This window comes from Odontomachus brunneus, unplaced genomic scaffold (genome assembly GCF_010583005.1).
Source record: "Odontomachus brunneus isolate Ranch 3 - 2012 unplaced genomic scaffold, Obru_v1 Obru_scaffold_020, whole genome shotgun sequence".
In the NCBI taxonomy this organism is placed as follows: domain Eukaryota; kingdom Metazoa; phylum Arthropoda; class Insecta; order Hymenoptera; family Formicidae; genus Odontomachus; species Odontomachus brunneus.
Genome location: NW_022639470.1, coordinates 2,584,913 through 2,602,583, shown reverse-complemented (window position 1 = coordinate 2,602,583; position 17,671 = coordinate 2,584,913). Strand labels below are relative to the sequence as shown.

Below are 17,671 nucleotides of genomic sequence, written 5' to 3'. Positions count from 1 at the left end.
TCTCTCTCTCTCTCTCTCTCTCTCTCTCTCTCTCTCTCTCTCTCTCTCTCTCTCTCTCTCTCTCTCCTCGTTCATCTCCCCGTTTCGGAAACGGCGCCGTATCAGACTCCGCGGCTGGGTGTAGCCGTCACTTTTTTCCATCGCTCCATTACAAGCGTTTCGCACGCGCGCGCTCGCGGAGGATGAGCGATCCTTCAGGGTAGCAGACCAGGGGGGTTGCTAGTGTGGTGGCGGCGACGGTGCTGCTGGTGGTGGTGGATGGGGCACGCGCTTATGCGGCGAACATCAGTCAGCATCACTTGTCATCGTTTGAGCGATGAGGAACGCCGAGGGAGACGGCTCATAGTCTATAGAGTGTAGCGCGAACTGCCGCGGGACGGGCGGCAAAGCGGAACCTCCCGCGAACGTCTTCGTCCTGGAGCCGATCGTTCTCCTCCTGCTTTTCTCTCGTTTTCGCGCTCTCTGTCCTTCTCCCTTCGCCTCTCCCGAAGCGTTGCAAATTCATTCGGCGGACGAGCAAGGGGTTGTACGAGAGACGCGCGAGAATCCCGGCGACGGGGTTCAGGGGGAGGCGAGATATGCGAGGGAATTCGCTGAGTAATTTGCCGCATTAATAATAACCGGGCGGCTCCTCGCGGATATAGCACTTAATCCAGAAGCCGGCGCGCCAGGATAGATGACGAGGAAGTGGCGGCGGCGGCGGCGGCAGTGGCGGCGAGTGACGGCGGAGGCGGAGACGGGGCAGAGTCGCCGGCAAAACGAGACTCGGGTGTATAATCCATGACGAATGACGTTGCAAAATAAAATCCCGGTTGTAGCGTACGACCCCGCCGCCCTCGTCACCCTCCGCGCTGCGTGCACCTACTTATTCGACGTTCCATTATGTTCTACGAGCGAGGGAAGGGTATATATTGTTGACCTGGATACTACACAATGTGATTCCGTAACGTACCGACATCCCCCTGCATCCTCCGTCCCCGCAGCTATATCCTGGTGACGAAGAGGAGGCAGGAGACGACGACGCGGAGGAGCGGAAGGTGGCGGCGGGTGGCACAGTCGCAACTCCGCTATTATTCCGGGAATCACTTTATTCCGATTATTTCCAACCTGCCGGCGATAGGTCGCGTTTTATGCGCCAACCAAGCCGGTTGGTTGGCTGACTGGCTGGCTGGCTGGCTGGTTGGCTGGCTGACTGGCTGGCCCGGCCGTACTCGTTGGCTTGACACTCCCGGGGAACGGAAAGGCTTACGTGGCCGAAAAAAGAGGAAGGCGGTAAAATTATCGGGGGGAAGGTAAAACTTTTTCAATACTTTACCCCGGCAGCCCTGTCACCGGGAAGAGAGAGACGCGCGACGTTCCTAAGAAAGAGTGTCGGATCAGGGGCGAATGGGAGACACGCGGGGGGGACGCGGCGAGGCTACGTTGAAAAGTATGCGAAATTGGTGGGGCCCCGAAGGCGTGAGATGGGAAGAAAGAGAGAAAGAGAAAAACGAAGAGAGAGAGGGTTCGTTGACGTTCGTTGAAGTCGGGATTCCTCGTTCTGCATTTAACCGGCTTGAGAAACGCGACGGCGACGGCGATGGCGTATGAATGAATGAATGAATGAATGAATGAATGAATGAATGAATGAATGAAGGGGAATGGCCGGAACGTGCGTTGTAATCCATTTTCGCTTCGCACCGTCCGAGAATGATACTTTACGCGAGTCAGTCGCGTTATGGAAATAGCGGACTGACGCGAGTCTCGTGAAGAAATGGACGGTGGCGTGGATGAATGAGTATGACGACGTAAACGCGCCGGGTTAATGCTGAGAAATGCACGCGGAATGACAGCGTATGACAGGACGCATTCGCGCGATTCTTCCGCTGGAGAGCGTAAGGAAGACGGATGTTGATGACGACGCGGGCGACCACGGTCAATTTTTCACATCGGCGCGGCATGTCGGAAGTCGCGGTGTCTGAAGATAAAGGCGCGTATCCCGGGACACAGGGTCCAGGGATGTGAAGTAGAGAAAACAAACAAGGAAGAAAGCCCCGCGACAGTACGCGCGCACGCACGGCGGCTTCATAAATAACTGCACTACGCTATTCGAGACGCGAAATGGATATCGCGGGGAATATACGGGTGTATATATCGAATCGTATTTCCTCGCGTTAACGGGTACTCGCGCTATATCCGGCATAAATCTATTCCTTTTCGATCACTGCGCGCGCGACGGCGGCACGCTGGCGGAGGAGTGGCGGGGGGAGGGGGTTAAAGTTTCTCGTGTAACGCGGCATCGGTAGTCGCTTAACGTATCATAAAGATAAAATAGCTTTCGATGGTGATAAACGAGCACATGAATATCTCGATACGTGCGAGCCCGCAACTCCAGTCGATCTATTACTATTCACCCGCCGCAACACTGGTTCTCGCTCTTTGTTTTATGCGTTTCTACGTTCGCGCCGCGAAGAAGACTCACGGCCGTCTTGCTCGTCCGGATATACCGAATACGATCGGAGGAATCCCGCCGAGCGTCTCTCACCGCCGACGACTTAGAGCCGATTCGGCGGTAAAGTTGGAGCTAAGTCGTGAAAGCAGTACACAAGTATGTAATAAGGGTCGTCTGCGTCTCCGAGAGAGAGAGAGAGAGAGAGAGAGAGAGAGAGAAAGCGGGACGACGTCGACGGTTTGATCTGTGAAAGGGAACTACTACTTCGAACCGAAGTCTTACGATCTCACGCGGTGTCACCCTCGTCCCGTTTTACGGCCAGTGAAAAACAATTCGTCCGGTATAAAACGCGACGGCCGATTCCCGAATGAGGGGGACGTGAGTGGCTGTGCGAGCGTATTCGACTGAGAATTCGATGGTCGCTCCCTTACGTTATGAGGTAAGGCAAAGTTACGGGCAATCACGGTACGCGCGCGAGCGAATGGCATTCATGAGGTTCCCTGATGTTCGCCTTTCGCCGGATCGATTCGCAATATTATTACAGTATCCCGAAAGTAGCCGATTCTACAGTGTTACAGTTTGAAAGCGTCAAGAAATCAATATGATATATCGCGAATTGGCCTCGCCAGTATCGATCGACAGGCACCGCGCGGTCCGACTACATGTGTCTGTTTCCACTTGCAATCGTGACGCGCAAGACGCGTCGACTCGTTAATAATCGTTGATAAATATCGGTTTACAGAACAAGCTAGTGATTCGCGTTGAGAAGTACAAGCCGCGGATGATATAATATAAGTAACAATTTCACAGCAAGTATACATCTGAAAGAAACACATGCGACGATTTTCTCGTTATCTCCCCAAGAGCACGAGACGCACGACGGTGTCGGAGCATAGAGACGGAGGTATATCGCTGGAAATCCCACACAAAGGTGTACTACCACTGCGCGTCTGTTATACATCAGCGAGGAACCCTCGACGGTTTACGGTTTTGCACAACGGGCGAACGATCTCAACCGGATTTGCAACCGCGTGAGCTTGTTTGATCGCGTCAGATCACGCGTCGACACACGCGAATGTTTAAAGCTCACCTGCACACAACGCCGGTACATGCGTGTCATCCCGCGGTTTTCCATCTGTTTCGACCGTTTTCCTTCTCTCATCTTCTCTCTCTCTCTCTCTCTCTCTCTCTCTTCTTTTACTTTACGCGATTCGTTCATCCACTACAAATCACTCACGAGTTCGTGCATCGTGAGAGCCCAGGACTTCTCGACGATGAAGAAGTCAGTCGGCCGGAGAGTCATACACGCGCGCACGCAAGAGTTTTACAAACGACACGATTCCCTTCCTCCGACTTTGACTCCGCTTTTGACTCTTTTTCCCCGATGCCTGCCCTATGTGCAGATATCGTCGGCTTCCATTAAGCGTGGCTTTGATCCATGGTTAATTAAAGCACAGCTCATGCTCGCGCGTAACGACGAGGCCTCTTAAGCCTCTTGGTCTCTCTTCTCTCTCTCTCTTTCTCTCTGTCTCTCTGTCTCTCCGTTGCCCAGCCTTTTGATTGCGCGGAATCAAAGCCACCTGAAGATACCGGAGTACCGCCACGGGCGAGTGCGACCGCTCGCGATAGTCTTCCTTAGCTCTGGGCGCTTTAGTGCGCGAAACGTCACGGCGGCGAGATATTTCGCCGCGTTCACGTCGGCTAAGCACGGGTACCGAACGCGAAGGGTAGGAAGGCGCTCGGCGATTTATGCTGTGCTCCGGCGGCGAAGCGTGGCGTCGGTCGGAGGCCATTGAGGAAAGCTCTCGAAGTGATCGAAGCTCGTTGTAGCGACGATATATCCTCGCCACCTCGATGCCGCCGCCCTATCCTCCAGACTTCGCCGTCGTCGAAATACGATCGTTACGATCCCGAATCCAGGGTGAAGAGCGACTACGGATTCTGCCCTCCGCGCGAACGACGTTGGGATGTATCAGTCGGTCGTGCGATTGTGCGACTGGCTGCATATGTGTATACGTATATCTGCTGTGTATGTATGTGTTTGAGGTGTGTACGCACGTGCATGAGAGCCTGCACCGAGACAGGAGTATCGGATCGCCTGTCGCACCCGGGAAGGCTCTTCTTGCGGAATTACGTGATTTCGCCAATCTCACTATCGCCAAATCGATTGCGGATATAAGATACTGGAGGCTGAAATGGAATCAATTTAGGGGACGGTGCGGTGTACCGGCTTCAACGCGTCGCTATCGCTTACGTGCGGCAGCGCGGCTAACTGAAATTTCAAAGGTCGAAGAGGGTCCCCGGCAGCCTTTATCGCGGAGATTCTCTAATTTTCCAGTCACAACCGGAGATTGGCGCACCCGAATCTGTTGACGGTCCTCGAGATTTACTTTCTCCCTTTCTCTCGAAAGAGAGAGAAATAGGGACACTCAGAGAAACGCAAGATTATGTGGTTTGCGCCTTATTGGTTCGTAATCTTTCCACCCATCCTCACACTCACGCACACACATTCATCTCTCTTTTTTATATTTCATACCATTTAATATATTTTACGAAAAATCTGCACACAACATATTAAATGGTTTCTCATAAGATCTTTGTTAAGACCGAGTTGGGTGTGATTGTCTAAAATGTAATAATACGTCACAGCTAGTTTCTCGCCCGGCGTGTTTGTCGAGTTAATTTTATGTTAAGTTTACTATCGCGCCAGCTACTCTGTAGGCAACGTTAATTCGAATCGAAGTTACAAACTTACTTCTCATCTCGCGCTCGCATGGTAGACTCGGAACTGAGTTATTACGCCCGGCTTGAAGGGATACACTAAAATTCGAAGGACTTTCGTGCACAAGTTGCGAGACGTTAAGTTTTAATACAGAAGCGTGTTTGGGTGTAATTATTAGGCGGACTGTGTTAAAGTTATCACATATATCCATTCTCACACAAATGTTTCAATGAAGTTAAGTAAAATATTTATAATGCTTTCCGTCACACACACACGTTGCGCGCGACGTATCCCAACTATGATCGACGAGAGTGTTTGTCCTCGGTGCGAAGATAATAATGTTACGACGTAACCAGCGCGCGCAATACACGTGTCGAAAAAGGATCAACGATTTTCTACATCGTCAAAATAAGCACACACGGTTTTCATAACATTATGTATTTATTCTTCGTAACGCTCTCACATCGCTTCCAATTCTTCTGCTCTTGTTCTCTTTGGTTCGCGATGCGACGTTATTAACGTCTTACGGGGAAATAATTTGGCAGTGTAAATTTATACATAAAACATCTGGAATACAACAGATCCGCCGGGCCATGTGAAATATAAATATTGCTGCCGTACGGACGATCTCGTGGTTACTCGAAGCTTCGTCGTTGCTCTTGCGCTCTCTCAGCCGCTAATCCGTCTCTATCTTACGTTAATCACATTACATCTAGACTTACGAGTAAATTCGACAAATCGGGAAAGAGCGGAGGAAACGACTTCGTCGAGCTCGTCGTTCCCGCGTTTATCCGAGGTAACCCTTTTCGCGTGATTCACGTCATCACGCTGAAACGTTTACATCAACGTGTCGTTGTTAACGTTGTTAACGTTACGCTCGCCGTATCGCGGTCCATTCAACGAGAGAGCCTTACTCGGTAACGCCAATCTCGCTCCTTGCCCCGACTTTGATCATTCAAGCCTCGGTGACGATAGAATATCCGAGTCGAGCGAGCGAGCCGCGTTGTTGAATGTCGCGTAATCGGCGTCACGACATCAGACGTCCCGTTTAATTAGCGGGACGAAATAGAATGATCACTCAGCGCCTATTTAATGCAGCGCGACTGCATATAGCCCGTACTAATGGGTTTGTTGCGTTTCGGATCTCTAAGCCTGGAGAATCGTATTATGTCGGCTATAATCGGCGTTAATTATGACGTCGCAGGGAGATTCGCGTTGCTAACTGCGTCAACGTTGAACGTTGTCTTGCGGACACAAGTTCGCCGCGGACATCTTTCTGTTTAATCAGAGTGCAATCGATATCGGTCCGTAAACTGACGCATCGTCGACGAACCGGCTGTCATTAATTTCATCGTCGCGTCCGCCATGTATTCCTCGCTTCGCGACTTCTTATTTGTTTCTTTTCCGACGACAGTTTTCAAGTTCGATGTATAACGCAAAACGAGCAAATGACGGTGTATTTTTGACTTATTCCCGTGGCGTAACGAGAGAATTTTCAATTAGCGTTCACAGCGCACGAGGTAGAATAAATTCTCGATTGATTTATAATCCGCTTTTATATCAGAGTTTTTATGCGGTTGAACTTTCATTCGCGCAGTCTCGTGCAGTGCGATCGAAACTGTACTCCCCCTCTTGGAGTTCCTCTAGTCAGAGTTAGGACAAAGCACGATGATTTCTGATTGGTCTGAATCTTGCTTGTCATTTTTAGGGGTGACGTGAATGAGAACGTGAGAATGAGAGAAAAATTCTAGTAGAAATGAGAGGGAAGCTCTCTAAGACTGAAATGACGAAGCACACGCTGGAGCTTCTCTCTCACTTATTTACTCGCTCACTTATTTTCTCCCTATAAATGTTCTACCTCTGACTTGAAGAACTCTACTCCCTCTCGATTGTGGAAAATTGTATCTTCTGTACGTTTATAATTAATACAGATGATCCGAGTACGAAAATAATCCGGACGACTCGAATCAAAGACGCTACAGCAACGGAACGCATATAAGCGCCGTTTAATCTTCAGCGCTATTATACGGCTGTAGCCGCGGCGGTAACGTTAATAGTTACAAGTTAACGTCGTTCCCCGGACGAGTTTCGCTAGAGCGGACGACGTGCGATAAGCACCAGTCCTGAACGATGCCCAGACGGAGGAGCGTTAAGTTGGCTCGTAAATTCGAGGGCGGCCGAGGTTTTTTCGACGTCTCAACGAGCGCCGCCTTCTAGCGGTCTAACTAGCGGAAATTCGTTTCAATTACGGACGGGCGGGCCATCCGATACGTCTGGGAGATACCGGTCGGTCGGGTTGGCCGACGAGTACGCGCGCGGTACGTGCTCCGAAAATCGCGGGAATCGAATCTCTGCGGTGGAGAACGCGGCTGCACCGGTGGAGATTTTTCGAGCGGGTGTGGTGGTAGATAGGTGAGGAGAGGCGAGGGACAACTTCGGAATGCGATGTTCGTGCAACGCGCGGTCCGTACGGTTTTGCGATGGCGGGACGACGCGACGCGACGCGAGGAAGAGATCCTTCGGAATTCGTCGTGGAAAAGTGGACTTACACAATCGCGCGGGAACGTGTGGACCGTCGACGGGTAACTGCGAGCATGTGCAAATTTACATAGGGGACCCGGGAGGAAGACCTATTACCGTTCCTTCCCGCTCGTCCACCCGCGTCGCCGCGCACAACGTGGGTGTGTGTGTGTGTGTGTGTGTACGGTGGGTGGGCGTGTGCGTGCACGATGGACGCATACGTTCTTGTACACTGAACAATTACGAATAGAGAGCGGGACAGCACGCGAAAAATGGGGTCGAAGGCAGGAGAATCGCGGCGAAAGGTGATGCGATGAGAAATGGAAGTGTATCGCGGAACGCGCGGGAAAGTGACGGCCAAATGAGAGAGAGAGAGAGAGAGAGAGAGAGAGAGAGAGAGAGAGAGACGTATAATCGCGAAAATTTGAAGAATTTGCAAAATAACGTTATTTGTTTTCGATGCAGTCAAAAATCGGGGTGGCATATAATGCGAAAACATCGCTAATTATGAAGCAAATGCTGAAAATATATGCGCACCGTTCATATCTATAATTTACAGCGTAACCGGGGCTCGTCAAAACAGCAGAGCGATCGTTAGCGAAGATATTACGCAACAAGGAAGTTACATCCATAACGTCGCATATTTAATCGACGTAATCGTTATTAAAACTCCCGATACCGAACGCGATAAACAAGCGTACGACAATGATAACTCCATACGAAACACCTGCGACCGTAATAGTTCATACATCAGGCCGCGATAGAGGAAGCAGAACTCACCCTTCTGCCGCTCTCCCTCTCCCCCTTGTCCACCCACCCACACGCCGCGTACACCGTCAATTTTGCGATCAATATCAATTCATTCCATTAAACAGCCGTGTACATCGAAGCTGTCTGTAACACGCGGCGGCTCGATGAATTACAAATGTAACATGCCGGCAAAGTGCGGCGTTAAATTTCCATAGGCAGGTACTTAGCTCGAGTGTCGGGCCGTCCTGCAGCTGCCGGGCTCGTTCGACTTCGCTATTTCGTTATCGGCTACGTGGCTACGTGCCCCTTGGTGCGCGACCATGTTGAAACTCGCGCTCTCGATTTACGAGCGTGAAAAGAACGGGGGACCGTTCCCGCGTCGCAGAACTCAAATACCGAGGCGGCGCTTTTAAGTCGCGGCGCGTGACGACGCTCGGGGAATAATTCCGGGGCGAATCAATTCGCCGATATCAGCGATAATCTCGAGGGACGATTCTCATTGAACGCCACTTGCGCGATCGTATCATTTAACGGAGAGATAGAGAAAGTCGCTCGGCGCGCGACAGTTTCGCGTTGATCTCGGGCTCTCGTCGGCGTAAGCACGAGCGCGTTAACACATTTGGCTCGTGGAGAATTCAGTATAGGATTTCCGTAATTGTCAATTCTGATTGCTAGCGCTTCGAAAAAGAAAGAAAAAATAGAGAATAGAATTCTAAAAAATCGCGTAAAATGATATTTTTCAGTCTAGATGTAGAACTAATATTGTTTTCCTGATAGTTGTATCTTTAGCTTCAATTCGAAATCAGGACAATTCGCGGCCGTAATTAACCACGATAACGAACTACGAAAATCGACAATTTCGCTTGGCCTTCGTACGCGGTTGCGTTCTTGGTCGGCAAAGAATTATTAACCATAACCGCGCGAACGAGCGAGAGCGTCCCAACGCGTGAATATTATGAAATATTTAAGCGGACTAAAAATGTGTCGCGCGAATAAAGATGACTCTTTAAACTCTCATTAAGTACGCTTCATTTTCGGGGCAGCGCAGTTGGACAAAATGTGCGTGTTACTCGTAAACGCGACAATTAACAAGCGACAGGTAACGTAAGGGTCAGTTTAAGGGACACGTTAATAGCGCCGTTACAAGGAAACCGACATGTAGATCAATTCCTATAGTGTGTCCTTCTCGACTGTGCTGTTTCGATGAAACTGTGCTTTGTTCTTTGATGGAAGGGACACAGAGTGATCAGATTGTATATAAATGTCTCAGTATAAAAATACTGCGAAATACATCACCAAAATATTATTAAATTAATGCTTTATATACAATACAAGAAATAACTCTTTACTATTTTTTATAAAAATTTTAAAATATTTTTCAAACGTAAGATGTCGCGTGAATTATCGAGAGTTGTAGGTCAGACATCATGCTTATACTTTCTTCGATAGCGTTACTCTCTTTCCCTTTCTCTCTCTGTCTATGGTCTTTCAATCGTTCCGGTATAAAAAAGAACAAACCGATCGAAATTAATTGATATAGTTCGACTACTCCGTGTGCTCAAACGCGAGAGTTTATAAAGCAAACGGGACCAGTAGTGCGTCTAACGACAACAACTTTCGCGTGTACTATGTTTCGCAGTAAGTATAGTCTATTGTCACAACAACCTAAGAGCCATTCTCGCATATTATAGCATTAAGTCCCATTCAAACTAAGTTGCCACCAACTCGCAAGACTACTCGCGGTGAGTTAACACCACATCCACCATCAAATCTATCTCTTTGTTAAACAGTTAAGTAAAATAGGCGGTGTCTGATACAACGACGTTCAACAAGAATTGTAATAAGTAACAGTCGCGTCTGTTAGATCTATGTCAAAGCTCGCGCGATATCTCGTCAGCTTGAACGGTTGAACCTTTATTTGGACGATGAAAATCGAGCCCAGGGAGAAATGATGCCTCTCTCGACAAGTCTTGCTACCTTTCAGTCATATCCGTAGAGTTAACACCCCATTAAAAAGTCATAGCAATTGAATCCCGTCTCTTTCCACAAACGGAAGTACATAGCTGCGCGATCTAAAGTAATCTATCCATTATCCGCAGCCGTTCTTTCGATATCGTTTTTATCCCCGTTCATCACATCATTTTTCCCTCCCGCGAAACGTTCGATTTGCACGTCTGGTTAAATAATCCGGTTAATGGGCAGAGTAAATTTCTGAAATGAATTCTGAAATCTGAGGGTGAGAGAGATTGACTCGCTCTCTCGAGTTCGGAACGGCGCCGAATGGGGTGGCCGTGACGCGTAACGCCGACACGTTTCTCCGCCGAGCTCGCGAATAAGGTTTCTCATTAAACCCCGTATGAAGTACGCGTTCCAACAGCGGGAAGGCTTCTCTCGGGTCGACTTCTTCTCTCAGATATCGCGGGCAAACATTTGCTTTCCGTAGTATCAATCCGCGGTAGGTAGCGGCAAGGAACGCGGCGGGTAGGAAGGTCGTTGCGCGGGAAGTATCTGCAGGGTCGTTCCCGAGCGGATCGACCGGCGTAAAGAGGGCATAAAGCACCCGGCTCCATTACTCTGCCTTAGTAAATCGGTACCGACGCTGAAGATCGCGCGCGCGACCCAATTCCAGCCGTTCCTGTTATACCTAATACCGTATTTTATCAAAGATAATGCGCGCCCCTACCGTTGAATAGACACCCGTATTGTCACCGTGGCCGCGCGAAAATGTCCGCTAAGCGCGCGCGAAAGCGGCTTATAAATTGTTTCCTGACTATTGCGACAGATCGTGGCGGGGAGTTTTTGAGAAATGGATTCTCGATAAGCGACAGCGATTCATTCGTTTAACGCACTCGGGTATTCGTAATTAGCCGGGAAATAAAAATACACTTCTTTCGTCGTTTCTTCGTGTTTTGTTAAGAACGAAATTTTCGCTCGCGAATCACGTGGCTGAAATGGGATTATTACATTCTTTTCAACCCCGGAGCTCGTTCGTCTGGTTTGCCAGAGCAATGTTATTGATTTTTTTTCTCGAGGATATTTCAGCGACTGCGTTAATTAAGCAACTTGATGAAACGAACCGTTCGAGAAACAAAAACGACGTTAAAAATAATCGGCACCTCGCTCTCTTAATCGCGACGTTAATTAATGAAAAGCAAAGAGAAACAACAAAACGCGGCAATAATTTGTTAAAAATTCCCCGGATCTCTTCTGCTTTTACGGTTGTCCCGGCGATAGTGCAAAATGGCAGCTAAAGAATATGCATCTGCGTCGAAGCCAAGGTAACAGTGACAGCAACGTGCAGCGAATGCCGTTGCTTATTTATTCCCGGAAATATTGCGAGAAACTTGAATAAAAATATGAAAAAGCGTTTGACATACAAAAGAAAATAAATTTTCTTACTTCCACGGGGAGTGTAAGTCGGTCACCATCAATCCGAAAGTGGCACACGACTCGATCAGCTCGATCAGGCTGAAAGAAATGCGCGCTCTCGATCGACTGATCTCTCATCCATTCGCTCTCAGCGATCAGCTATGAGCGTGGCGCGAACTACCCTCCGATACAAACGTGCACATCTAATTTGGGAAACGGGAACGAAACCCAGCACCGAGAGCACCGCCGGAGCATTAATAACGAGCGGGGAGTGTCGGGTTACCCGTAGCCGAGTTGCTTGTAGCAGGTATGTCAAGCGGGAGAGGAGAAACTGGGGAGAGAACCTTCGTCAGCAATGAGCGCAATCACGTACGCAGTCGGACGAGCCAGTCAGCCAGCCAGCCAACCAGCCAGGCAGTCAAGCATTCAGGCAGGTGGATATCAGCGCGCGACGAAACAAAGTTTATTTTGAATCAGCCACGGCAACCGAGTCGCACTATTCGCCGGCGAATAGCGCCACGAGTATCGTTATAGTAGAGCCGTGCGCGGCTTCGACAGGGTATTCTGCTTGCAGCTAGGTTCTCAACATCGACTCAACGTAGAGACAGACAGACAGACAGACAGATAGACAGACAGACCGACTGAAGCGGAGCTTACGACCCAAGGGGGCAAACAGTGGAGAGAAGCGAAACGAAGGACGAGGACGCTCGCGCGGAGCTTGACGCCGGGGGTAGGATGGCGTTAGAGCCGGCGATGGTGATTGTTACGGCGACGACGTTTCAGTTAGCTGAAACGTCGTTTCCTTTGTCGCGTTTGTGTGAGGAAGGAACTGTCCTCGATGGGGTGTACAGACGTGCACCCTCACACGGTCGCGCTACAACCGCACACCGCATGCCACGTACACTCTCGCACACCACCGTATGCACGCGACGCGAGCGCGCGGCTACGAGAGATGTGTATACACATACACACACATACACACGCAACGCGCTTCGACGGTACACCCTATCTTACGGAGGGTTGTTCGGAAGGTATACCTGCGCGACGGTATTCGTCGTGCAAACTTGGAGCTTGCACGAGCACCAGCTCCTTCTAAGACTTCGCCGGAGTAGGGCTCTGTATAGAGAGAACGAGAGAGCGGGAGAGCGGGCGCAGAGAGATCTCGATTCGGGTTAATTGTGGGCTTCGTCTATAGACTCGGTGCTCTCGGGCAATGAATTTTAGGAGTCGTGCGCGCGGTATCGCGCTGCCGGCGCTGGCGAGGGGAAGAGGTCGGACGGCCGCGTGCACTGTCGAGCGGATATATTTATGCGCGCTCGTGGAAATTCTTCGATCTGATTGCGAGCGAAGAAATTGCCGAGGGAATGAAAACGTCTGCATTAGCGAGATACTGTTTTCAAGACGTTCGGAAAGAAGACCGCGGCCAGTTGCCCGCGCTTAGGCTCTGCGTGTCGCGCTCGATAAGAGCGGCCGAATTTACGACGGCAACGGCAGTATGCCGGAAGAATAACGAGGATTTAGAGATTTCGCGACTGAGAGAGCCTCCGGCAATCGATACGGGAAAAACGCGTTTTACATTTTTCCAGATTCCAAGCTGCCGCGAACGAAATTCGACTTAACGCCGTGAACCATGCGGGATGAACGAACGAGCTTAATCTAATCTTAAAGGGGATGTTGCAAAATCCCCGAAAGCGCCGGCGAACTAAGCATCCGCGAGGAATTCGATTTTATCTCAGGGCGCTATTTACAAAAACGAGCTGTAGCCGAGACGCAAATGTGAACTCTCTCAAGGGAACCTCTTCATCTATGTGAAATTCCACACGGTTCTTGCAGATGAAGATTTTGCCCGACTACGTTACGGCATTCGCTCGCACGAAACGATCTCTACGATACCTCTTTCCCTCCCTGCATTCGTCTCGAATCTATCAAGTGAAAAAGAAAGACCGTTGCGAATCTGCGCAAACAAAGTTTCAACATGCGGGAAACTGTCGGAAAATAAAATCCTCGTCCGCGGAACGCGCGGGGGTGATTGAAAGAGAAACTAGAGACAGTCGTTCATGCAATAGTTTATTATGTTTCGTAAAAATAAGTATTTACATTAACAAAAAAAGTAGTATAATGCTCAAAAACAATAATATGTTTAACACGTAGCAAGATCTTAAAACTAAAGAGACTCTTAAGTCGAATTATAAAGAGAGAGAGTCCAACTTAATGAAATACATTAAATGTCGTATCTCTAAACCTGTAAGTCACGTTACATCCGATTGCGATAAGTTTGATTTCATCTCGCAGAGAGGTTATCGTAACTTTTTTGGTGACCTCGATAAACTATCAGTAATGAATCCAACGAATCTTTATCTCACCTATCCACTTACAAAAACGAGCTTCATCTAAAGCGCGCAAAGGTTAACTGTTCGCAAGGGAACTACCCCGTCGTCGCCACATTTCATCCCTGAAACTTTCACGAAATTACACGGTAGTGTAATTCACGCACTCGTTCGCAAGGCAACATTTCTCTTCTCGTTCCATCCTTGCAAATTAAAAGAGAAAAAAGAAAAAAAAAACAATTTACAGATCTATATAATAAATCAAATATCGGTAATACGATCGTAAAAACCTTACGCAATCACTCTGTTTCTACTCTTAAAACTTAACTTTCACGGTCATCGCCGTAAATTAACAATCCTACGACTTTCGGACAGTATATTGCGTCTGAGACTATCGAGACTGTTTGACTTCTCGTCTCGTACGTCGCGCGAATTATCAGCACGATCGGCACCGATCTCCACGATTCGATCGTGCAATTTAGCCGCGCCGGAGGCGCGACCAGTCCGCTCGCGCGAGAAATAGGAGCGTGTCGTCTTTTTCGCGAAACTTTCGTGCGGTTTCACGCGTACACTACGCGTTGCTTCGCCAAGATTCGCAAGCGGTCGCGAACGTGCCAAACGCCGTACGTGTGTGCGCGCGCGAGGAGAACGCAAGAAAGGTGGGACTGCGCGAGGGTGGAGGAAGGGAAAAGGGACAATACGGGCGATTCCTCTGTGTGCTCAGGATGGAGGAACAAGCTGCGCGTATATAACCGGCTTATAGACGCGCGGAATCGTCCGCGGGCTTTATCGTCCGTTTAATAAAGAGGCAGCGGGCGAGAGAAGAATGAAAAACGCAATATTCGTGCCGCCCTTTTCCAACGGCGCGTCGGTTTTCTCCTCAATCTCCTTCGATAAATCGATCTCGAAACGGGCCCTTCTTCAGATTATACGGCCGACGACATCGTATGCTTGTAGAGAGGGAGAAAGATAGAGAAGGAAAGAGAGAGAGAAAGATAGATAGAGAGAGGGAGAGGAAGAGAGAGAGAGAGGGAGGGAGAGAGAGAGATAGAGAAAGCGACGCGACGACACTCATCTAGAACTCGACTGGACACAGACGATTGGGGATTGGTAGAACGTGTCGTCCAGTTTAAACATTACCTTTTAGAAGGAGTCTACGAAAGGAAGAGAGCAATATAGCGGCAAGAGAAATGTATCGTGTTGTGAGAAAGAAGAAGACAGGAAAAAAAGAAGAAGTCAGAGAGAGAAAAAAAGAGAGAAACAGATTGATCAAATGGCTACCCCTTCCTCTCGCTCTCTCTTCCACTCTTTCTAGACGTCGTTAAAAAGCAGCCGATCGAGCAACAAACTCGTTAGAGAGCCGACCGCACGCGGTCGGGCAATAACGGTCGGCGTAAGTACATACGTGCGCCACGCTCGTCCGCAGCGGAGGCCAACGGGGGCAGTAGCCACGTCGTTCTCTCCCGCGTATAAAATGCGAAAAACAAGAACGCGGGGAAAAAAGGAAGAGCCAGCACTGTCCGACCCCGCGTGTTCGCACGGCGCGCGCGGTGCCCTCCGCTTCGAAAATCGCGACATTGATCCGCGAGCCAGCCCGGGCGTTTGGACAATGGACGAATGGACTCGAATCGCGCACGATGGCATTCGTCTTTGCCGGCTGTAACGGGGAGATATTCGAGTGCGCGTCGAGTGCGCGTTGTTACCGGAGCATTGGCAGTGGGGTGGTAGTAGAGGTAGCGCGAGGAGGTCGCGGATGTGCAGCTCCTCTCTGTCCTTTTCTCTCTTTCCTCTCTTCGTCGGTATGCGAAAACTTTTCGCACCGCTTTATTCGTTCCTCTTGCTTTGTGCGATCTTACCGTGCCTCCGGCTCGGGGCTCCCTCGTCAACGGTGTAGCGGAAGAGAACATCTCTCACTCTCTTCCCCCGTCGCTTCCTTTCTCTCTTTCGCGCTCACTTGCACGCGCATACACACACACGCACACACATACAAACTCTCTCTCTCTCTCTCTCTCTCTCTCTCTCTCTCTTTCTCTTTCTTTTTCCCTTCGTCACAGCAAGGATCACAAATCCTTCCGGAGGCGGATTGTGTATAAGCACCTATAGACGTATACGTGCAATCGACTTGAAAAGTCCTGTCTCTTGTCCTCTTCCTCTCTCGTTGTCGTTCTCCTGCAGCTTCGAGAACGCACCTCTTTTGTTCATTACTGGCCGTACGTCAAATTGAGCGTCGTGACAGTAATGGAACGCGACTAATTGGCTACGTTGCTTTTCCCTGTTTTTGATTCTCCGGTGCTGTGAAGCGCGTCGCAGCGGATCCTCCCAAATTCGGCGGATTAAGCTTGTAGCGATGCTTCATCCGATTACCTATCTCTCCACCGGGCGCGGTCCAATCCGGGATGCGCGTTAACCCTTGACTGGCAATGCGCGCTCGTTTCTCTCCTTTCTCTCCCATGTTCTTCTTCTCTCTTTCTCTCTCTTTCTTTCTCCCTTTCCGCCTTTGTTATCCACTTGTCTGTATATATGTCGGAGAGACAAACGAGAAACGATCCGCGCGTAACTGGGCATCTTACAAAATAACGAGCTATACAAAGGAGCTGCGGTCGTAACGTATAACGATATAATCCACGATCTCGGTTGGTAGAAGTATCAAACGTTAAACGTCGTGTCCTTTTGATTCTAATCACAGCGGTAATGTGCTCGAGTCCCAAAAAATGCTTTCACCAACCGCGTATTAGCACCCGTCGCGCTGTTGTCAACGATCGGTAGTGACGAACGCAAACGCATAAGGGGCCGAGGGGTGGGACGCGGAATATTCACGCTCCCACACCCGCTCCGAAGAAACTCGATGCACTCTGGACGAGGAAAAGAGAACGAAATTAAAAAAAAAAGAAGAGAAACAGAGAAGAGAGAAAGACACTTAAAATAGTCGGTTTTAACAATATCGTTTGTTTCGGCGCCGTCCACACGCGGTCCTCAAACTCTCCCTCCATCGTCTTCTCCTCCAGGCCCTTCTCCTGCTGACTAGTGTGCTATTTATCATGCGACGCCCGTGAGCTCCCTTCTCGTGGTCTCAGGCGTATCGTGACTATCTCAGAAGCAGATGGAGCATGCCCAGGCAGAGTATTGTCACAAAGGTCATTGTATGCGTGCCGCTGCCGTTTTCTGAGGTCACTGCAACACACAGTAGAAAAATCTTATCATTTCCCGTGATATTCGATGACAATTGCACAATTCCCGTTTCCGATGTGTTAACATCGTATTGCGCAACCAACCGACTGATCGGTGAGTAAATTCGTATAATAAAATCAAATTTGTCAGTGAGTTGATTAGCGAGAATTATCTTTGCATTGCATCAGAAAATCGCTCGTTTGCTCAGTGTATCGACGAACGTTCTCTTTGAACTTTTATTTCGCAGCGCGCGTCGTTTTTGCGACATTCCGACTTTATTGGACACCGCTGTCGGCGCGAGTATCAAAAGAAATAACGAATTCTCGCGCTGTAATACGGTATCTGGCTGAAAAGGAAAATTGGAAAGTGTTGCCCGGTGTAACA

The 17,671-nt window shown here is 49.4% G+C and overlaps 1 protein-coding gene and 1 long non-coding RNA gene across 3 annotated transcripts in view; one reads left to right on the top strand and one right to left on the bottom strand.

Moving 5' to 3' along the window:
• Positions 1-17,671, top strand: part of LOC116842042 — a 39,120-nt gene that overhangs the window by 18,917 nt on the left and 2,532 nt on the right. The window lies entirely within an intron of this gene.
• The window catches only part of LOC116842039 (platelet endothelial cell adhesion molecule-like), a 217,415-nt gene continuing 199,762 nt past the window's right edge, over positions 19-17,671 (bottom strand). Inside the window, exons 6-7 of one of the 2 annotated variants that reach the window (XR_004377659.1) lie at positions 16,112-17,290; positions 19-66 (exon numbers count right to left, since the gene is read on the bottom strand). Coding sequence is in view for 1 of the 2 variants with exons in the window: in XM_032810682.1 (XP_032666573.1) it covers positions 17,205-17,290 (86 nt within the window). In the remaining variant the exon portion in view is untranslated. Of the gene's footprint in view, positions 67-13,842; positions 17,291-17,671 lie in introns of those variants that run through there. The other variant, XM_032810682.1, reaches the window with a different exon arrangement.